Source organism: Corythoichthys intestinalis, chromosome 7 (assembly GCF_030265065.1).
Source record: "Corythoichthys intestinalis isolate RoL2023-P3 chromosome 7, ASM3026506v1, whole genome shotgun sequence".
Lineage (NCBI taxonomy): Eukaryota > Metazoa > Chordata > Actinopteri > Syngnathiformes > Syngnathidae > Corythoichthys > Corythoichthys intestinalis.
In genome coordinates, this window is record NC_080401.1 from 35164073 (window position 1) to 35182342 (window position 18270).

Consider the following 18270-nt stretch of genomic DNA (forward strand, 5'->3'; position numbering starts at 1 on the left):
CAGACAATGGCAGCACCGCTTGCAAACACCTCCATAGTCCATTTAGTAACGAGGAAGAGGCAGGATCCACATCGATTTGTGCCTACTAAAACGTCTTCCGTATAATATAAATCTCTTCTTTTAACCCCGCATGCCTTCTTGGAAGCTTGAGCAGGTTTGAGGAGTAAATATTGCAATGTTTGATACGATGTTTGAATATGTTGTGTCACGTGGGAAATGTCGTCGTTGAATGCTGTCGTTGCGCTATGCTAACTTGAGGCTAGCACCTGGCTTTATGTTGCGCTTTTGCTTGTATCGAAAACAGCTAAATGCCCATTTTAACAGTAAGTCATTCATTGACATACCTTCTGCAGGTGACAAGATGAATCAAGAAAAATTGGCCAAACTTCAGGCCCAAGTGCGGATAGGAGGAAAGGTACGTGCTAACCCGGAAGACCGTTGAAGACTTATATCACCATGTGGTACATTTGGTTCGCTGGTTCTAAGTGGTATTTCCTCGTTTGTTTTCGTCGCATTGACATATAAAAACACTTTTGTTTCCCCAAAAATGTGGGTTTGTGGTCACGACTTTTAAAATTCTGTTTTCCAACTAATTTCTTTACTGTTGTACTTTCTAATGCTTATAAATGTACATTTTCTTCCTTATTTTATAGATTTAGTTTGACCTGAAACACGAAGAAATGACATTTCACAATTGTTTTCCGCATAAGTAGGACGTAAAATCGGAAATTTTGAATATAGCCTCAAATTTTAGCAAAATCAAACTGATACCTTTTTAGTGGCACTTTTTCATTTAGTTTGGACCCAAGCAACACAATTAAAAAAAAAATTATGTAACATGTTATTATCGTGTTGTATCCTATATGGTGTAAAGTAGATTAACACATAAATTGTATCTGCTATTTAGTGGAAAAGCATTTATTTTTCTGCATGTTATTGTCATACAAGATTAATGATACATTATTTTTTATGAATGATTTTAAAAAATGATACAGTAGTGCTTACTGTCAAAGACTTTTCAACATAGTGATGTTTTTTTCAGGGTACAGCACGTAGAAAGAAGAAGGTGGTACATAGAACCGCCACAGCAGATGACAAAAAGCTTCAAAGTTCCTTAAAGAAGTTGGCAGTCAACAACATTGCAGGGATTGAAGAGGTAAATACCCGAGAGCTCACTGAACAATTTGAAGCAAAGAACTGTATTTTCTTAAATTGTTGGGGTAGAGTGCAGGTGTCAGTAACTCATCATGTGGTATTCCCCGCTCAGGTCAACATGATCAAGGATGACGGCACAGTGATCCACTTCAACAACCCCAAGGTGCAGGCGTCGCTGTCTGCCAACACGTTTGCCGTCACAGGCCACGCTGAGACCAAACAGCTGTCAGAGATGATGCCAGCTATCCTCAGCCAGTTGGGGGCCGACAGCATACGCAACATGCGCAAACTGGCTGAGACGTTCTCGCGCTGTGGTGGGTTCAGTTCTAGTTATAGATGTTGCCATTATGGCTGCCTACATTATCGGTTTCAACCAAGCAGTAACAATAGTGACCAAATAACAGAATATTTTTATTACTGATGACTTAAAGGGGCTACCAAAAACCTGGTTCAGGTGGTTAAAAGTCTGAACAGATTTGGGATAAAATAGGTTTATCGACAATAAGAAATGGGAAAAATAAATGTTATTGTTTTAATTTTTATTTTCCAAATATTTTACCTGTAAATAGCATATTTGTAATTTATGTCACGTTTTAAAAGCAAAAATAACAAGGAAAAAAACGTGTAATAATAATATATACTGTACTGTACAATACTATTGAACTAGAATATTACTAGTTTTAACTTTTCTCAATTAGTGCATAGTTTTGCTACTAATGCTCATTTATATGAGCCTATTAGTTGACTACAGTGATCCCTCGTTTTTCGTGGTTAATGGGGACCAGAACCCACCGTGATAGTGAAAAACTGCAACATGTTCTGTTCAGCTGCTTGGATACAGGAGATTTTTTCTTTTTATGTGTAGTACATTCCGTATAATTTTTTTTGTGTATACAGTACACTAGGTTTAAACATTAATACAATATACATATACAATAACATGCATGAGATGGATAAAATGTACTCACCACACCGATGATCTTGATAAATGAAGAAAACACTGCAGAACAATGGAGATAAAGAGGATAAAGATGATTTACTGAGAAGCTTCTGCAGGAGATGTCCTGCGCACAAGGAACATTGTGAAAAGCAACGTCCTGGACGGCATTCTCTTCCAAAAAAAAGGCCAGTCTCATCCATGTTAAACACCTGCACTCTCCTCAATTAGTTTGGAAAATTGGTCCTCGACGTAACGAACAGCTGTGTCTTGGTCTGCCGAGGAGGCCTCCCCATACAACGTACAGCTAAAAAGTCCAAACCTCTTTTTGAGTTTTTCAAACCAGCCCTTGCTGGCAACAAAACCACAATTTTTTTTTCACTTGAAGCACTGATACTAGGCTGTGGTTCATCTTTGTCTTGGTCGTCATCACCGCCACCTTCATTCAACTCTTCTTCAGGATTAAGGCCATCGTACAGCGCTTTGGCTTTTGCCCGAATCATGTTTGTATCGAGACTCTCCTTGTTTTCCTGACAGTCCAATATCCACATTGTTAATGCATTATCCATTTTTTACAATCCTCTTGTTGCGAGGAGTCACAGCTCACTAAGTGTCCATGGAAAACGACATTGAGGCCGTCGTACGGATCTTTTTTTATGTAGCGAACTGTTGATTCGTTTAATCCATAATGGCTCGCAACAGACCCATAGCTGCGGCCGATAATTGAACTTTTTCATGCACTGTCATCATTTTTCTTGTGTTCTTCGGTTCGCTAGAGCATACAGCAGGTGTAGGACACTTTGGAGCCATTTTCAACGAAGTCAAAAACTCAAGAAGGCGAGCGAGAGAGGTCCTCTTCGAGAACAGCAAGGTTAAACATCTCGGCCAATCAGCTTGCGATATTCCCGAGCAGAGGTTGCGCTAGACTTTTTCGTTGTCTGTCATTTTGACTGACAGGGTAAAAAAAATCCGGTCATAATCTATTTTTACCCGTCACTTAAATTTTTAAAATGATAATAATGACATTCAATAGTATTTAGTTTTCATTCATTTTTAATTAATATTCTGTCCGAACAAGCTTAACAGAGAATCCACACCGTGCCATCACACATCAAGCAGATGAATATGTAACTTTTTCTCCGTAGTGACAAAAACAGCTGACTGTGGCCCCAGTAGGTAGGCTACATATGGAACAATGAAATTAACAGTTCACCTGCTGTGGCCTGAATGCAGTCTTCCTCCTGGTGCACATGGACTTGAATTGCGTGCCCGCTTGTGCATAATCAAATGTCTCAAGTGGGATTGCTGCAGAGGCTATTGTCATGAGGTTTTGGACTTTTGCCTTGGACAGACGACTTATCATGGCCGTTTTGATGTTGTTCTGGAGGCTGAATCCGCGCTCTGCGGCCACACTGGAGACTGGGATTACAAGCGCCACTTCAGCCAAAGTTTTGAAATCAGGGAACATTTCTCCAAGTGACCTGATCAAAAGTCGACAAGACTCTCTGAACGAGGGGTTTCCTGAACCCGCAAGCACCCGCTTCAGCGGAAGGAAATCCCTCAGCATGCGCTCCTTCGGACACTCAGTTGCCTTGACGTTTTTCCGAGTAAGGCCAACGACGTCATGCATCAAGAGAGACAATAGCTAATTAATATGCTCACTTGCCACCCTGTGGTCTGGGGTATGAATTGCAACCTGTCAAAATGACAGATGGACTTCAGTTTTTCCTGTCACCGTTTTAAAAAAATTGGTCAACGACGGAAAATATTGGGTTAACGCGACCTCTGTTCCCGAGTGATGCTGGCCAGCGAATCAGAGCGGTAGATTTTGAGTTTGACGGGCTCTCCTTGCCTTCTGCTAGGGAACGAGCAGCTTTTACACCATATTTTCTCAATTATTTTTTATGTATATATATTTATATATATTTTTTTTTTGACTGAAAAAAATCCGCGGTAGGCTGATGGTGAGAAATTCGAAGCGCGAAGTAGCGAGGGATCACTGTAATTGCAAATTAATCGATTATTTAACTACACTGGTCTACAAGCAAAATGCTTCGTGGATAAAAGTAGTGAGACTTTACTAAATTTGGATCACTAAACAAGAAAAAATACCGGTAGGTCAAACATGTCAATTAGCTATAGTTTTTGAGATGCAGTATCTCGCCGAAATTTTAAAATCCAAGCAAAGTAGGTGAAAATGGAAATAAATTGAAATGGTTATTTTTGGTTAGGTAAACTTTTATATTAAAAAAAGAAAACATGTTGACTACCATTTCAGAATAAAACCGTGTAGGCTTTGACATAATATGCTGTTTACAATGTATTCTGTAAATCCTGTTGCTTTGGAAGTGGACAAAATGCATTAATGTAGACACATTTCATAAGCGGTGCCACACACTGATAAATCTATCTCATGTCAAATGTAGCAACTTGTAAAACTGATATTACACCAATGTATCTTTGTAATCAAACTTTTACATTTAATATCTCGAATACTTTAGCCAACCAGCTAGCTGTTGTGAAGCCTTTAAATTCTTTCATTTGGGCACTAATGTTTTTTATTTTTCATTTCAGCACTTGACAGCAAAACTCTCAAAGAAGAAGGATTTGTGGAAGAGGATGATGATGATGTTCCAGGTAGATTTTTTTGTTGAGGGTTATCTAATGTGCAAAGCACTAAACAATTGGGGGGGGGGGGGTGACAGTATATCAAAATGTTGACGTATCGCAGAACTTTGTATCCCAAAAGGTTATCGATATGCTGCTGCCAAGAATTGATATATGAAAGAGGTGTAACTGGAAAAAATCTCAAAAGGGAACTAACAGATTGCTACCAAAATCTTCTACTACAATAGTGTCTGTGAGCTCATTGGGTGTCGTTGACAGCTTGGTTGACAGCTTGATGTTCAATACAAGAGTGTCAAAGATAGATTGGAAGTCTAGCACCAACAATGCAACCGAAGCGGAGCATTCACAGCCAGTCTTTCTGGTTTTGGGGGCATGTCACTTCATGTTGATTTTACGGCATTTACAGGTCACTTCTTGTAGATTTTGAGTCCTTTCGTATTCATTTCGGGACATTCCCAGGTCACTTTCTGTTCAGTAACCCAAAATCAACAGGAATGGATCTGTAAATGCTCCAAAATCCACAGAAAACGACCAAGAAATACCCCAAATCATCGTGACCAAACATCAATGTGTTGTGTAATGTAGAAAGATTTCCTGACTTATGAATCGAAAATTGTTGTAACTTAGAGCTGGGAATCTTTGGGCACCTAACGATTCGATTACGATTCAGAGGCTCCGATTCGATTATAAAACGATTATTGATGCACCCCCCCTCCTTTTTTATTTTTTTAAATATTTTTTTAATAAAGTTTTGTACATTAGTTCCAAAATTGTTCAAAAATACTCTCAGGCTAAACCAAACTACTATTTCAGTATCAAGTTAACATATAGCAGTAAACAAATATACAAAAATAACATTAAATAAAAAAAACTCCAGTCCCCATTCTGTATCAGCAGCTTTAAACTACATTCAATTCATTTAATGTTGTGAATCAACCGTTAAAGTTGTTAAAATTGCTCCCGTTATTCCATAATTTCCCTTTTGTCTACTTTTGACATGTGAAAGTTTTAAAACTATTTTAAAGATAGATTCAAGTCAATATTTTACCGATTTAGGAGTATTTTAGATAAAAAGTTAATTAGGTTTGCTTGGAAGGTTCGCTACAACAGCATTGCAGGGAAGTTTACTGCTTTAAGATGGCGGCCGTTTACTAACGCCCGCATCTAGCTTTTTGCAGATGTGCTGTTACCGCTACCGAGTCTATAATCCATCTAGTCCTATATAAATGATATCTACCGCAACATTATGTAGCTTAGCTGTACTTGTAGCAGCTTTTCGGCAGCAGTCAGGTATGTTGTTGTGTTTTTTTATCTCGTGGCATGAGTTGAGCTAGAGCCGTGAGTTGAGCGTTGGCATTACCCGAGGGGCCGGTTAATGAGAAGCATAATGTTTAGCTACTCCCGCTCCGTTCCGTCCCGAAGACCACGCGGCGCGCTGAGTGTGTTGTACTTCCGCTTTACTTGGCATATTTCAATAATCGGAATTTGGATGTTTGTGAATCGTCCTCGAATCTTCCACGGCCGAATCGCGAATAATCTAAGAATCAGAAATTTTGCACACCTCTATTGTAACTTGTATCGCAAATCGTATGGTGAGGAACTCAGAGGTTCCTTCTCCGACTACACAAGCAACAATTTAAAACATTTACTAATAAAAATAAATAAAGGGTACAGATATATATGTAACACAGAAAATGAGAAGTTTACATAAAATCATAATTTTATCTTTTAAATTGAAAATTTTCTAATTTGAATGTGATGAACTTTCCAATGTGATACATTTGTACATTTTAGTTTGATTAGTTTCATTGTTTTGTATCAGTTCTAGAGGCATCCGATAAGTAAGCCTCACTTTTATCAGACATACTGTATATATGTATATATACATATATAAGATTTAACTACCATAGAGATGATTCTTTGTTGCAGATTTGGTGGAAAACTTTGACGAGGCGTCCAAGAATGAAGCCAACTGACGACCGCAATGAGACCAGAAACACTTTGCAATGCTTTCACTTTTTCTGATCCACACATATCGGACTGGGATGGGGACGCACATACATTCTTGGTCAAAAGTTTTGAGACTCATTTATTTGAATAATAAAAAGTCTCAAAACCTAGACCGTGGGTGTTCACACAGCAAAGCCTTTTTTTTCCCCCTGCAGATGTACAAGTGGTAGTCATTTTAAAAAGTCTTAATTTGTTGTTTTTATGCAACACAATAAAGATTACAATTTTTAGAGACTGCTGTTGTCGTCGTTGATGATTGAAGCGGTAAAACAGTACGAGTTACATAACAAAATTACATTAGTTGCAAGTCATTACTTTGACATTGTACATATTAGAAAGCTTTTATTTTGTTTTTGGGGTTTTTCAAACTTGCGCTGCCCACTTTTTAATATGTCTGACCAGGTATTGGTCAGTACTATATTCCCAAACTCTTAACTGGCATTAACAATAGACATGCAATCATGTGGCTCTTTTCGTCCTGCTGTGAAGTTCATCACTAGTAGACGTCTAATCCATTTGAACTGGGATGGCCCTCCCAGTTCAAATGGATCAATGGCCACCAATGAGTTGAATGAATGAATGAATTTATTGTCATTGTCATCATCATCAGAATCATTGATAGTTACAGAGTGTGTGATAGTTTGGCCAGAACCGTTGGCTCCTCAGCCAAGCACATACACCAAATGTCTGTACCCGCAGGCGTGAACATATCACCCCAATTTTAGCATCTCTTCACTGGCTCCCGGTACATTACCGAATACATTTTAAGATATTATTATTTGTTTTTAAATGTTTGAATAATCTTGCGCCGCCATATTTGTCAGAACTGCTTCAGCCTTACAGTCCAACCAGAACCCTCAGATCAGCTGACCACCTGCTTCTAGTAGTCCCAAGATCAAGGCTGAAGCTTAGGGGTGACCGTGCATTTGCGGTGATGGCGCCCAGGCTGTGGAACCAATTACCACTTACTATTAGACAGGCCCCCTCACTTACGGATTTTAAATCACGTCTTAAAACATTTTATTTTTCGTCAGCTTTTAATGTGCAATGACAGTTTATGACCTCGTCTTTTATTTATTTTATTTTATGTGTTTGTTTTATCTTTCAAAGTTGACTTATTTTGCTGTGTTTTGCTATGTAAAGCACTTTGGTCTCCTTGGCGGATTTTTAAATGTGCTATACAAATAAAGTTGATTGATTGATTGATTGTACTTGCGGTTCCTCTCGTAGTAGGCAAGAATACTATGGCGACGACACATCATTAGTAGGGTAAAACTAACCTGGAGTTAAGGACTTAATTGGTCTAAAGCTTAGATCGGAATGATAAATTGGTACTTTATCTCTTCACTGGAAATAAAAACGTCCAGGAAAAGTGATTTTAAAAACTCCATTATTAACTCCTCGCCTGCCACTGACTGAGGATGACTTCCGATCCATTTGAACTCTGAGGGTTGGCAGTGAAAGACTATTTTTGAGTGCCACTGACAATCATAGATGTCCAAATCCATTTGGACCTGGCTGGCACAGTCATTGACCCTATTGACACACTAGTTTTCATTTTTCTTGATATAGTTTTGAGTTTATTAGTTTCTGTTTGTATTCATCAGGTGAGGGATTCTTGTGGAAGAGGATTATGGCCATTGAAGTGGGGAAAAAAGATGGCCAAGATTCTGATTTTAAATTCAGAATTCTAACTTTATTCTCCTAATCTTGGCTGTTTTTTTCTTCAGTGGCTCTAATCGTCTTCCGTAGATTCTAAATATATCAATTGAAAGCGCTCGTTTTTTAAAAATGTATTCAATCATTGAATTTTGTCACGTCAATGTATGTACACATTTGAAAAATGCCTCTGGAGAAAAAGACATAAATGATGGGATTAGATCTCTCTATTTTTTTTTTCTTTCCATGTTTGTGTGCCAAATTTAACCGAGCATTTTGTAAATCTTTACAATGATGTTAGGTTTTTCAAAAATGGGCAAAGATTAAGAGCTTTAGAAAGGCTCAACCTAAAATGTCATATTGTCTTAAGTAAAATGTTAGGCAGAAATCAGTGCAATTTCATTAGTTTTTAAAATATACAACCCCTAGCAAAAATTATGGAATCACCAGTCTCGGACGAGCACTCAGACATTTTATCATGTAGAACAAACTGATGAAAAGCTTGAAAAAATAATTAGTTCAAAAGAGCAACTCTTTAGCATTCAGAAACACTTAAAGAAATGAATAAAAAACATTGTGGTGGTCACTAAATGTTTTATTGCAAGTGCATATGGAATCCATTCTGAGGAAAAAAATATGGAATCGTGAGAAACAACTATCAAAACACATCTCTAGTATTTAGTAGCACCACTTCTGGCTTTTATGACAGCTTGCAGTCGCTGAGGCATGGACTTGAGTATTTTTCATCAATTTGGTGCCAACTCTCTTTGATTGCAGTTGCCAGATCATCCTTGGAGGTCGGAGCCTTGCTGTGGACCTTTTTTCTTCAATTTCCACCACAGTTTATCAATAGGTTTGTGTTCTGGGCTATTTGCAGGCCATGACATTGACTGGATGAGTCTTTTTCCAATGAATGCTTTTAACAGTTTTAGCTCTGTGGCATGATGCATTGTCATCTTGGAAAATGACAAATGTATTTTCAATTGAAGGGATAAGAAAGCTGTCTAAAATTTCAATGTAAACTTGTGCATTTATTGACGATTTAACCACAGTCATCTCCCCAGTGCCTTTGCCTGACATGCAGCCCCATATCATCAAGGAGTGAGGGAATTTTGATGTTTTCTTCATCCAGTCATCTTTGTAAATATCACTGGAACAGAACCAAACAAAAGTTCCAGCATCATCACCCTGTCCAATGCAGATTCTTGACTCTTGACAAGGTGATGATGCACATTGTCTCGTTTCCAAAACGGTGACAAAATCCGAATCGAGAAAAAAAACGTAATGCACGCAAAACGTACAGATTTTGAACGTACGGCGTACACATTTAAAAATCAGTGCTCACTTGTACAAATTACGCCGAAACCGTACAACTTGACAGGTATGGATATTTAACCTAATGATGACAGGTTATGTGATCATTGATCAGAAGCGGATTTTTTTGGGGGGGGGGGGCTGGTGGCCGAAAAGTGTCATTGCATGTAATTGACTTTCCTATACAGTATATGATTTTAAAATTAGGAATTTTCCGGTAACATATTGTCTATAAAAGTTGTAAAGCAATAAAACAAAAATGAATGAAATGAACAAAAAAGATATTTTTATAATGGGTCAAAATTTTTTGAAAAGATTTGACGAGCACCTTAGACGGTCATTTGCTTTGTTTAGCCAAAACCACCCGAGGGCCGAAAAGGCAAGATGGATATACATAATTTTTTTCAAATGTAAGTTTTCAAAAGTGACAACAACTACTGAGCAAGAACCAAGGATTGAAAATGTGGACCATGAAACTAGAGACCACCGTCAAAATGGTGAGCGGAGTTTCAATTTGCCCCACTAAAGACGCTAATTGTACAACAGAGCCACCACCGGTGTCTTGCCAATGTCGTTAACCGCGTCAAAAATTGTGTGGGAGCGCGCACACACACATCAGTTATGAGGGTTGTCGACTTAAACAATTAGTTGAAGCCAGAAAAGAACCACAGTTATATAGTTTGGACGTCGACATTTACTACACTGGAGAAACTCCATACTGGACTTGAATTATAGTTATAGGTCATCCTATGAGTAAAACAGTGAAACATTGCCTTTTTTAATGTTCAGTAAGTATGTTACAGTAAACGAAAGAAAGTTTTTTTTTTGATGGATGTGCCATGTTTTAAAACCTCGTGGATAACTACATCACCAAAACACGGAAATCAAGCAAATCAGTGCAGTGCAGTGGCTCCACCCAGACTGGGGTAACTACATTGGCACGTCAACGGTGGGCGTACCATATTCAATGGGTGACGATCTTGGAGAAAAGTATAGCCTAAGCAGCCTGATTTTAGAATTCCCCTTAAGAATGATGGGAAACAAAAACACTCATTTTCATCTAATTATTATAAATATTCTCTTAAGTTAATTTTATTGCTGACACTGCGTTTCAGGGTCATCAACATATTGTGCCCCCCCCGCCCCCCCCCCGCCCCAAAAGTCAAACTCCGCCTATGTTATTGATTTAAACTAATATTATGGCAATTTCATAGTGAATATGTAAGCATTTTTGTTTTTTTCTTTTTACCCTGAATCTGCAATAAGTCAAACACTTGGTGTAAAGAAAACAACTGTGGGAGCAATTACTAGAAAATGGAAGACATACACGACCACTGATAATCTCCCTCGATCTGGGGCTCCATGCAAGATCTCACCCCGTGGCGTCAAAATGTTAACAAGAACAGTGAGCAAAAATCCCAGAACCACACGGGGGGACCTAGTGAATGACCTACAGAGAGCTGGGACCACAGTAACAAAGGCCTACTATCAGTAACACACTGCGCCGCCAGGGACTCAAATCCTGCACTGCCAAACGTGTCCCCCTGCTGAAGCCAGTACACATCCAGGCCCATCTGCAGTTCACTAGAGAGCATTTGGATGATCCAGAAGAGGACTGGGAGAATGTGTTATGGTCAGATGAAACCAAAATAGAACTTTTTGGTAGAAACACGGGTTCTCGTGTTTGGAGGAGAAAGAATACTGATTTGCATCCGAAGAACACCATACCCACTGTGAAGTATGGGGGTGGAAACATCTTGCTTTAGGGCTGTTTTTCTGCAAAGGGACCGACCAGGACGACTGATCTGTGTAAAGGAAAGAATGAATGGGGCCCTGTATCGAGAGATTTTGAGTGGAAAATCTCCTTCCATCAGCAAGGGCATTGAAGATCAGACGTGGCTGGGTCTTTCAGCAAGACAATGATCCCAAACACACAGCCAGGGCAACAAAGGAGTGGCTTCGTAAGAAGCATTTCAAGGTCCTGGAGTGGCCTAGCCAGTCTCCAGATCTCAACCCCATAGAAAATCTGTGGAGGGAGTTGAAAGTCCATGTTGATCAACGACAGCCCCAAAACCTCACTGCTCTAGAGGAGATCTGCATGGAGGAATGGGCTAAAATACCAGCAACAGTGTGTGAAAAGCTTGTGTAGAGTTACAGAAAACGTTTGGCTTCCGTTATTGCCAGCAAAGGGTACATAACCAAGTATTGAGATGAACTTTTGGTATTGGCAAAATACTTAATTTCAACCATGATTTGCAAATAAATTCTTTAAACATCAAACAATGTGATTTTCTAGGTTTTTTCCCCCACATTCTGTCTCTCATGGTTGAGGTTTACCCATGTTGACGATTACAGGCCTCGCTAATATTTTCAAGTGGGAGAACTTGCACAATTAGTGGTTGACTAAATACTTATTTGCCCCACTGTATTTTAGGGGGGCTGAAGCCCTCCTAAAATCGACCTAACGACGCTACTGCGTGACGTCACATCATCTTGACGCAATTTGTGAGTTTCCTCCTTTTGAAGAGCCGCAGAGAAACACAAGAGAGGGGGTCGCTCGCAGAGGGGGCGGGGGGGTAGAGAGGCAACCCCCCCCCCCCCTCTCTTTCACCCCCATCTCCTCCCCCAACCCATCACAGTCATTTCTGCTTGCGCTGATGTTGCTGTGTGAGTGTGATGTAAGTGCAAGACCATGTTGAAGTTGTTCTCCGCGCGGGACGACGACAACGAAAGCCTCCTGGGGGGTGTCACAGAAGGTGAGAGGTGCACTCATATTTTTCTTGTATTCCCATCCATGTTGCCTGTGCATGTGCGTCATGATGACGGTGATGATGATGTGCGCGAAAAGCTGATGCGGCAATTATCCACCACGCGCCTTTTTCACGTTGACGCTCGCAAAAAATGAATGAATAGTTAAAATTGAAAGTACGAATTACTGGAGTGGAGGGTCCTGTTGGCGCTCACGGTACCGGATGAGTGTCGCATTGGCGACGGATTGGACTCAATGCGTCACACAACCTGCAGCAAGCGTGCTACTTTTATTGCCATGTTTTATTGCAAAATAGGGAACGTTGCATCCGTGATCTGCTGATTGTGGGTTTATGCTGCAACAATGTACGCAATTGTTGCGATTTAAAGGATGTGTTCGTAAGAAACCGTAATGTGGTTGCCATATACGATTTAGTTGGGATACAGGAGTAGTAGTCTGTTAATGGGCATGTATGTTGACGTTATGATGAGTCGGTAAATGCATGATAAGGGGTTCCTCGTTTTACGACGGGAATATGTACGTAAATCGGAACTGCAAGGTTTGTTTTTTTTTAAATGACCTGTACAAACGACAGAGGAGTGTCACAATGTCATTCGGTTCCTAAACTTTTTAGATCCATGCAGAATGGGCTCATTAACTCGTTGCCTGCCATTGACAACAATAGCCGTCCATTTCGACTGGGAGGAAAGGCTGTAAATTCTCATATTTCAATGCCATTGACGGTGCTAGACGGCTAATTCAATTTAACTGACAGGGCCGAATATTTGCCCCCTCCCAGTCAAAATGTCTAGCACCGTCAATGGCAGCCAGTGTTCAAAGTGAATCATCGCTGTCAGCTCTCCCAGTCAAAATCAATTGGATGCCTCACGGCGTCAATGGCTGCCAATGACTTAATTTGGCGTCAATGGCTGCCAATGACTTAATTTGATTTTAAATGTTTTTTTTTTTTTTTAACTGCACCCGAAAATCATAAAATTACATTTTTAGATTTAATCTCAATCCCTGATATATTTTCTATTTTAATCTCTGCCATATTCTTAATTTTAATTTTGATCTAGTATTCAATTTTAATTCTACTTAAATACCATCCCCGTGCATAGCATCAATCGCATTCTCAATCCCAACCTCAGTGCTGGTCGCAGTCTCATTTATTTAATCCCAACAGTAGCAATTTTGACCTCAGATCCAAATCAGTTTTTTTAATGTCAACATAATAGTAATTTCGAAATCAAGCCTAATATCCATTGTAATATTTACCGTATTTTTCGGAATATAAGACGCTACTTTTTTGCCCCTCATTTTGAATCCTGTGGCCTATTTGTTGATTTACTTGGGTTAATTGGTAACACTATTTGTAGCGTCATAAGACTGCCATAAGACCGTCATGATTATGACATGACATTATCATGGGCATTAATGAATGCTTATGACAGATTTCATTGTGTCATCCCGACTCATCCGGCAAATTATGTCACTAACTCCATTTATGTCCAGCTCGGATCTTTTACATCCATTCAAAAGGGAGATAATTTGTCGGATGACACAAAATTACATCTGTCATAAGCATTCAGTAATGCTCATGGCAGTGTCGTGTCATAATTATGATGGTCTTATGACAGTCTTATGGCGCCACTGTCAAATAAAGTGTTTCCAAATTTAATCACTAGTAATTAATTAAACAACTAGAACAGTAACTGACAAAATAATTAGCACAGATCATAAATTTTATTTGTTATTTACATCTGTAGCGCTGCAATATATGCTAGGAGGTATGTTGGACGACAACAGTATCGACAGCAGGTGGCAGCAGGTTGACATTCTCCTCCAAGAGAACAGTGATGGCCATATTGAAGCTTCTTGAAGCAATGAAGCTTTGATCCAATTGGCTGCAAAGCTTCATTGTTGTTCATTTGGTCATTTTGACAGTCTTATGATGTCGTTGTCAAAATAAAGTGTTATCTCTTGGTGTAAATATCCCATAATACAGTGAGGACAGCTGCGGTTTATAGTCCAGTGCTGCTTATCTATGAACAAGTGCCGTTTTCGTGTCAAATTTGGTTGGAGTCAGTTTATAGTCAGGTGCGCCTTATAGTGCGAAAATTATGATATATATCAATACCTCTTATTTTTCTTTCAACTTTTCCCTTCAGGGGTCGCCATAGCAAATCAACGTAATTCTATTCTCAATCTTAACTAAAAGCATAATGGTAATTTAACAATCTCGATTTAACAATCTAGTATCAATTCTAACCTCAGTCATAATCTCGAACACAATTTTAACATTGATGTAATGTCAATTTTAAATTTAAATGTACTCTTATTTTTGACCAAAAATCAAATCTCTATTTTGAATGCAAACATAATGCACTTTTAATTCAATTTAATCAATCTAGTACTATTATAAAAATAATGACTAAACTCTGAACTCTATATATAGATTAAACTATAGCCAGAGTAAACTATCTATATATAGATTAAATACACGTCAAACATAATCTTAGACCTAATGTGATTTTTACTATGGCCCAAAACCAATTCACAATGTAAATGTTAAGTGGTACAAATTTAATCTCAGTCATGAATTCTGTAATTTCAGTCTAAATCTCATCTCAGCCATAATAAATTCAATCCTGGTGTAAATTTTAAATCAAAGATGTAATAATTGTAACACTATTACCAATCCCAGGCCATGAATGGTATTATCAATATACTAGTAATCCATTGTATCTTAATTTTAGGCATACATTTATATCTTTTTGTAAAACCTCCTGAATCCCTAATCTTAATTCTGAAACAAAAGGTACATTTTCGCTTTGTCATTCATTTTTGCTGCAGTCTTGCTGGACAGACTGATGTCGTATAGACACTTTGTATAGGTGACTTTTGAGGCTGTTGCTACATCATCTTACGCGCCTCTCAAGGGCGACCTCCAGATAATTCAACACATGTGCTTTAATGGCCACTTAGGGAACCTGCACCTTTCTCCATTTATGAGGAGTTCTGTAAGGTTTGGCATATGTGCAGAGGTGACAAAAGTACTCAGATGCTGTGTTTTACGTTAAAGTACAGTACAAGATACAGTATGCACTCTTGCAATACTTGAACTTTTAACCATTTCACAAACTCATAAAAATAACACCATGATTAATTCCAAATCTATTTATGTGTCAATAAGAGCTCTAGCTCTCTGGGTCTAGAAGAAGATCTTGCCCCAGGCAGAAGAGTTTAAGTATCTTGGGGAAGAATGGAATGGGAAATTGACAGTGGTGCAGTGTCAGCAGTGATGCAAATGCTGCATTGGTTTGGGGTGGTGAAGGAGCTGAGCTGGAATGGCAATGCTCTCAATTTGACGGTCGATCCACAGTCCTACCCTCAACCAGGGGCCCCCAGGAGTTACACAGGATGTAAGTGAACGTAGCGTATAAGCACAAAACTTTACAAACAGCTAACGAAGACTGATAATACATATAAAATCATAGAGGCTAATGCCATGACTTTCACTCACCACACAGTAATTGTTTGTTCCAAAATAAATCGCACAGATTACGTTTTGGGCATATATATAACAAAAATGTCTAATTTCAAACCCTGACAAATGCTACTAATCACTTGAATTTCCGTAATATCTGGGTCGTGCTAATTTCCCATGCACACAAACATATATCCAAATATTATACATAACATATTTCGATACATGCATACATACAGTACAGTACATGCCTGGGGGGGGGGGTATGTATGCTATACATACAATCATGTTCTTGGCTTTCTCCACTTTCTCATCATTAGTCTCATACTCACTTTTTATGTAGAGGTCTCTCTCCTGTCACCCTCTTTGGTCCTCTGCTCTGACTCCAACAGGTCAATAAAGGTGATTATTAGTTGTGTATTATTATGACTATCCACTAGGGTTGTTCCGATCATGTTTTTTTTGCTCCCGATCCGATCGTTTTAGTTTGAGTATCTGCCGATCCCGATATTTCCCGATCCGATTGCTTTTTTTGCTCCCGATTCCAATCATTCCCGATAATTTTTCCTGATCATATACATTTTGGCAATGCATTAAGAAAAAAATGAATAAAACTTGGATGAATATATACATTCAACATACAGTACATAAGTACTGTATTTGTTTATTATGACAATAAATCCTCAAGATGGCATTTACATTATTAACATTCTTTCTGTGTGAGGGATCCACGGATAGAAAGACTTGTGACTTTGTATATCTTGACTAAATATTGCCATCTAGTGTATTTGTTGAGCTTTTAGTAAATGATACTGTAGCCATGGTCAAATGCATGATGGGAAGTGGAACCATGACTGTGCGTAGTGCTACCAATGGATATATCTTCTCTGCATTGGGAAATAACATAAGGTGTTAAGAAAAAGATCAATTGCTACCTTGCTTCCCCACATTGCTTCCTAAGATATTTCTAATCGTAGGGAGAGGGATTGTATGGCTTTAGCCAATTAAAATAAGGCTCCAAAGGCTGCCAAAATTCACTCTACTCATTATACGCTGCCTTTTATCTCTCTATATAGGTAAAATGGCGCCATTACAGATTGAGCGCGACAATGCATGAGTGAGTCGTGCAGCGCATGCATTAATTGCATTAAATATTTTAACGTGATACATTTTTTAAAAAATTAATTACTGCCGTTATCGGGATAAATTTGATAACCCTACCTTAAGCCTTAACTAAAGACTCTGGATGGCTGTAATATATTATGTTTGTAACCTTAAATACAATTAGAAAACAAACAAAAATACAGTATATTAGGGCTTTCAAACGATTAAAATTTTTAATCGAGTTAATTACAGCTTAAAAATTAATTAATCGGAATTAATCGCAATTCAAACCATCTATAAAATATGCCATATTTTTCTGTAAATTATTGTTGGAATGGAAAGATAAGACACAAGATGGATATTAGGGGTGCAACGGTTCAGTTAGCCCACGGTTCGGTTTGAACCTCGGTTTTGGGATCACGGTTTCGGTTCGGTTTCGGTTTGCGTTTTGCTTTTTTTTTTTTTTAAACTGCCTTTATTTTGCTTTTAAAAAATGAAATAAACACTTAAAATGTAAACATTTTCGACTGTTAAAATGCCTCTTAGTGTAGTAACTGACTACTGAAATACACACACAGTAGTAAAAAAAGTTACTTGGCAAAGTAACTGGTGATACCTTTCATGTTTTTTTTTCATTAAAACAAAACAAAACAAAAAAAAAAAAAACATAGTAACCTTTGCTATGTTTGGAGGTCATTTAATGTTGTGAATCAACCGTTAAAGTTGATAAAATTGCTCCCGTTTTTGCCTTAGTTCCCTTCTGTCTACTTTCGACATGTGAAAATTCCAAAACTGTTTCATCCTTTAAAGATAGACTCAAGTCAAGATTTTGCCGATTTACGAGTATTTTGGATAAAAAGTTGCTTAGGTTCGCTCGGAAGGTTTACTACAACAGAGCCTTTCTGAGAAGTTTACTGCTCTAAAATGGCGGCTGTTTACCAACGCTACCGTGTGTCATTTCGCATGTAGTTCTATATGCATGATATATCTAGGCGTAGATTGTATGATGTCGGCCACAGTCAGGAAATATTGGAGCCGCCTAGCATCGCGTTTGCTACAAACCAAACGCGTGACCAAATCCAAACGGATGGAAAAAAAAAAAAAAAAAAACGCAATGCACGAAAAACGTGCAGATTTTGAACGTAACGTACGGCGTACACATTTAAAAATCAGTGCTCACTTGTACAAATAACGCCGAGACCGTACAACTCGACAGGTATGAAT

At 38.5% G+C, this 18270-nt stretch overlaps 2 protein-coding genes across 3 annotated transcripts in view; both read left to right on the forward strand.

The window, feature by feature from the left end:
• btf3l4 (basic transcription factor 3-like 4) lies at positions 1-6964 on the forward strand. Of its 2 annotated transcripts, none has more exons than XM_057841149.1 (6): positions 1-154; positions 354-415; positions 1043-1156; positions 1268-1469; positions 4667-4729; positions 6650-6964. In XM_057841149.1, exons 2-6 carry the CDS (start codon positions 362-364, stop codon positions 6694-6696), a joined length of 480 nt encoding a protein of 159 aa, XP_057697132.1. In that variant the 5' UTR covers positions 1-154; positions 354-361; the 3' UTR covers positions 6697-6964. The 2 variants fall into 2 exon arrangements, with proteins under 2 accessions (XP_057697132.1, XP_057697133.1); XM_057841150.1 differs by having other exon boundaries at positions 40-163.
• Positions 6965-12319: 5355 nt separating this feature from the next.
• Positions 12320-18270, forward strand: part of zfyve9b (zinc finger, FYVE domain containing 9b) — a 40914-nt gene continuing 34963 nt past the window's right edge. The window contains exon 1 of the mRNA XM_057841845.1: positions 12320-12459. Within this exon, the coding sequence (XP_057697828.1) occupies positions 12396-12459 (64 nt within the window). The 5' untranslated portion in view covers positions 12320-12395. The remainder of the gene's footprint in view (positions 12460-18270) is intronic.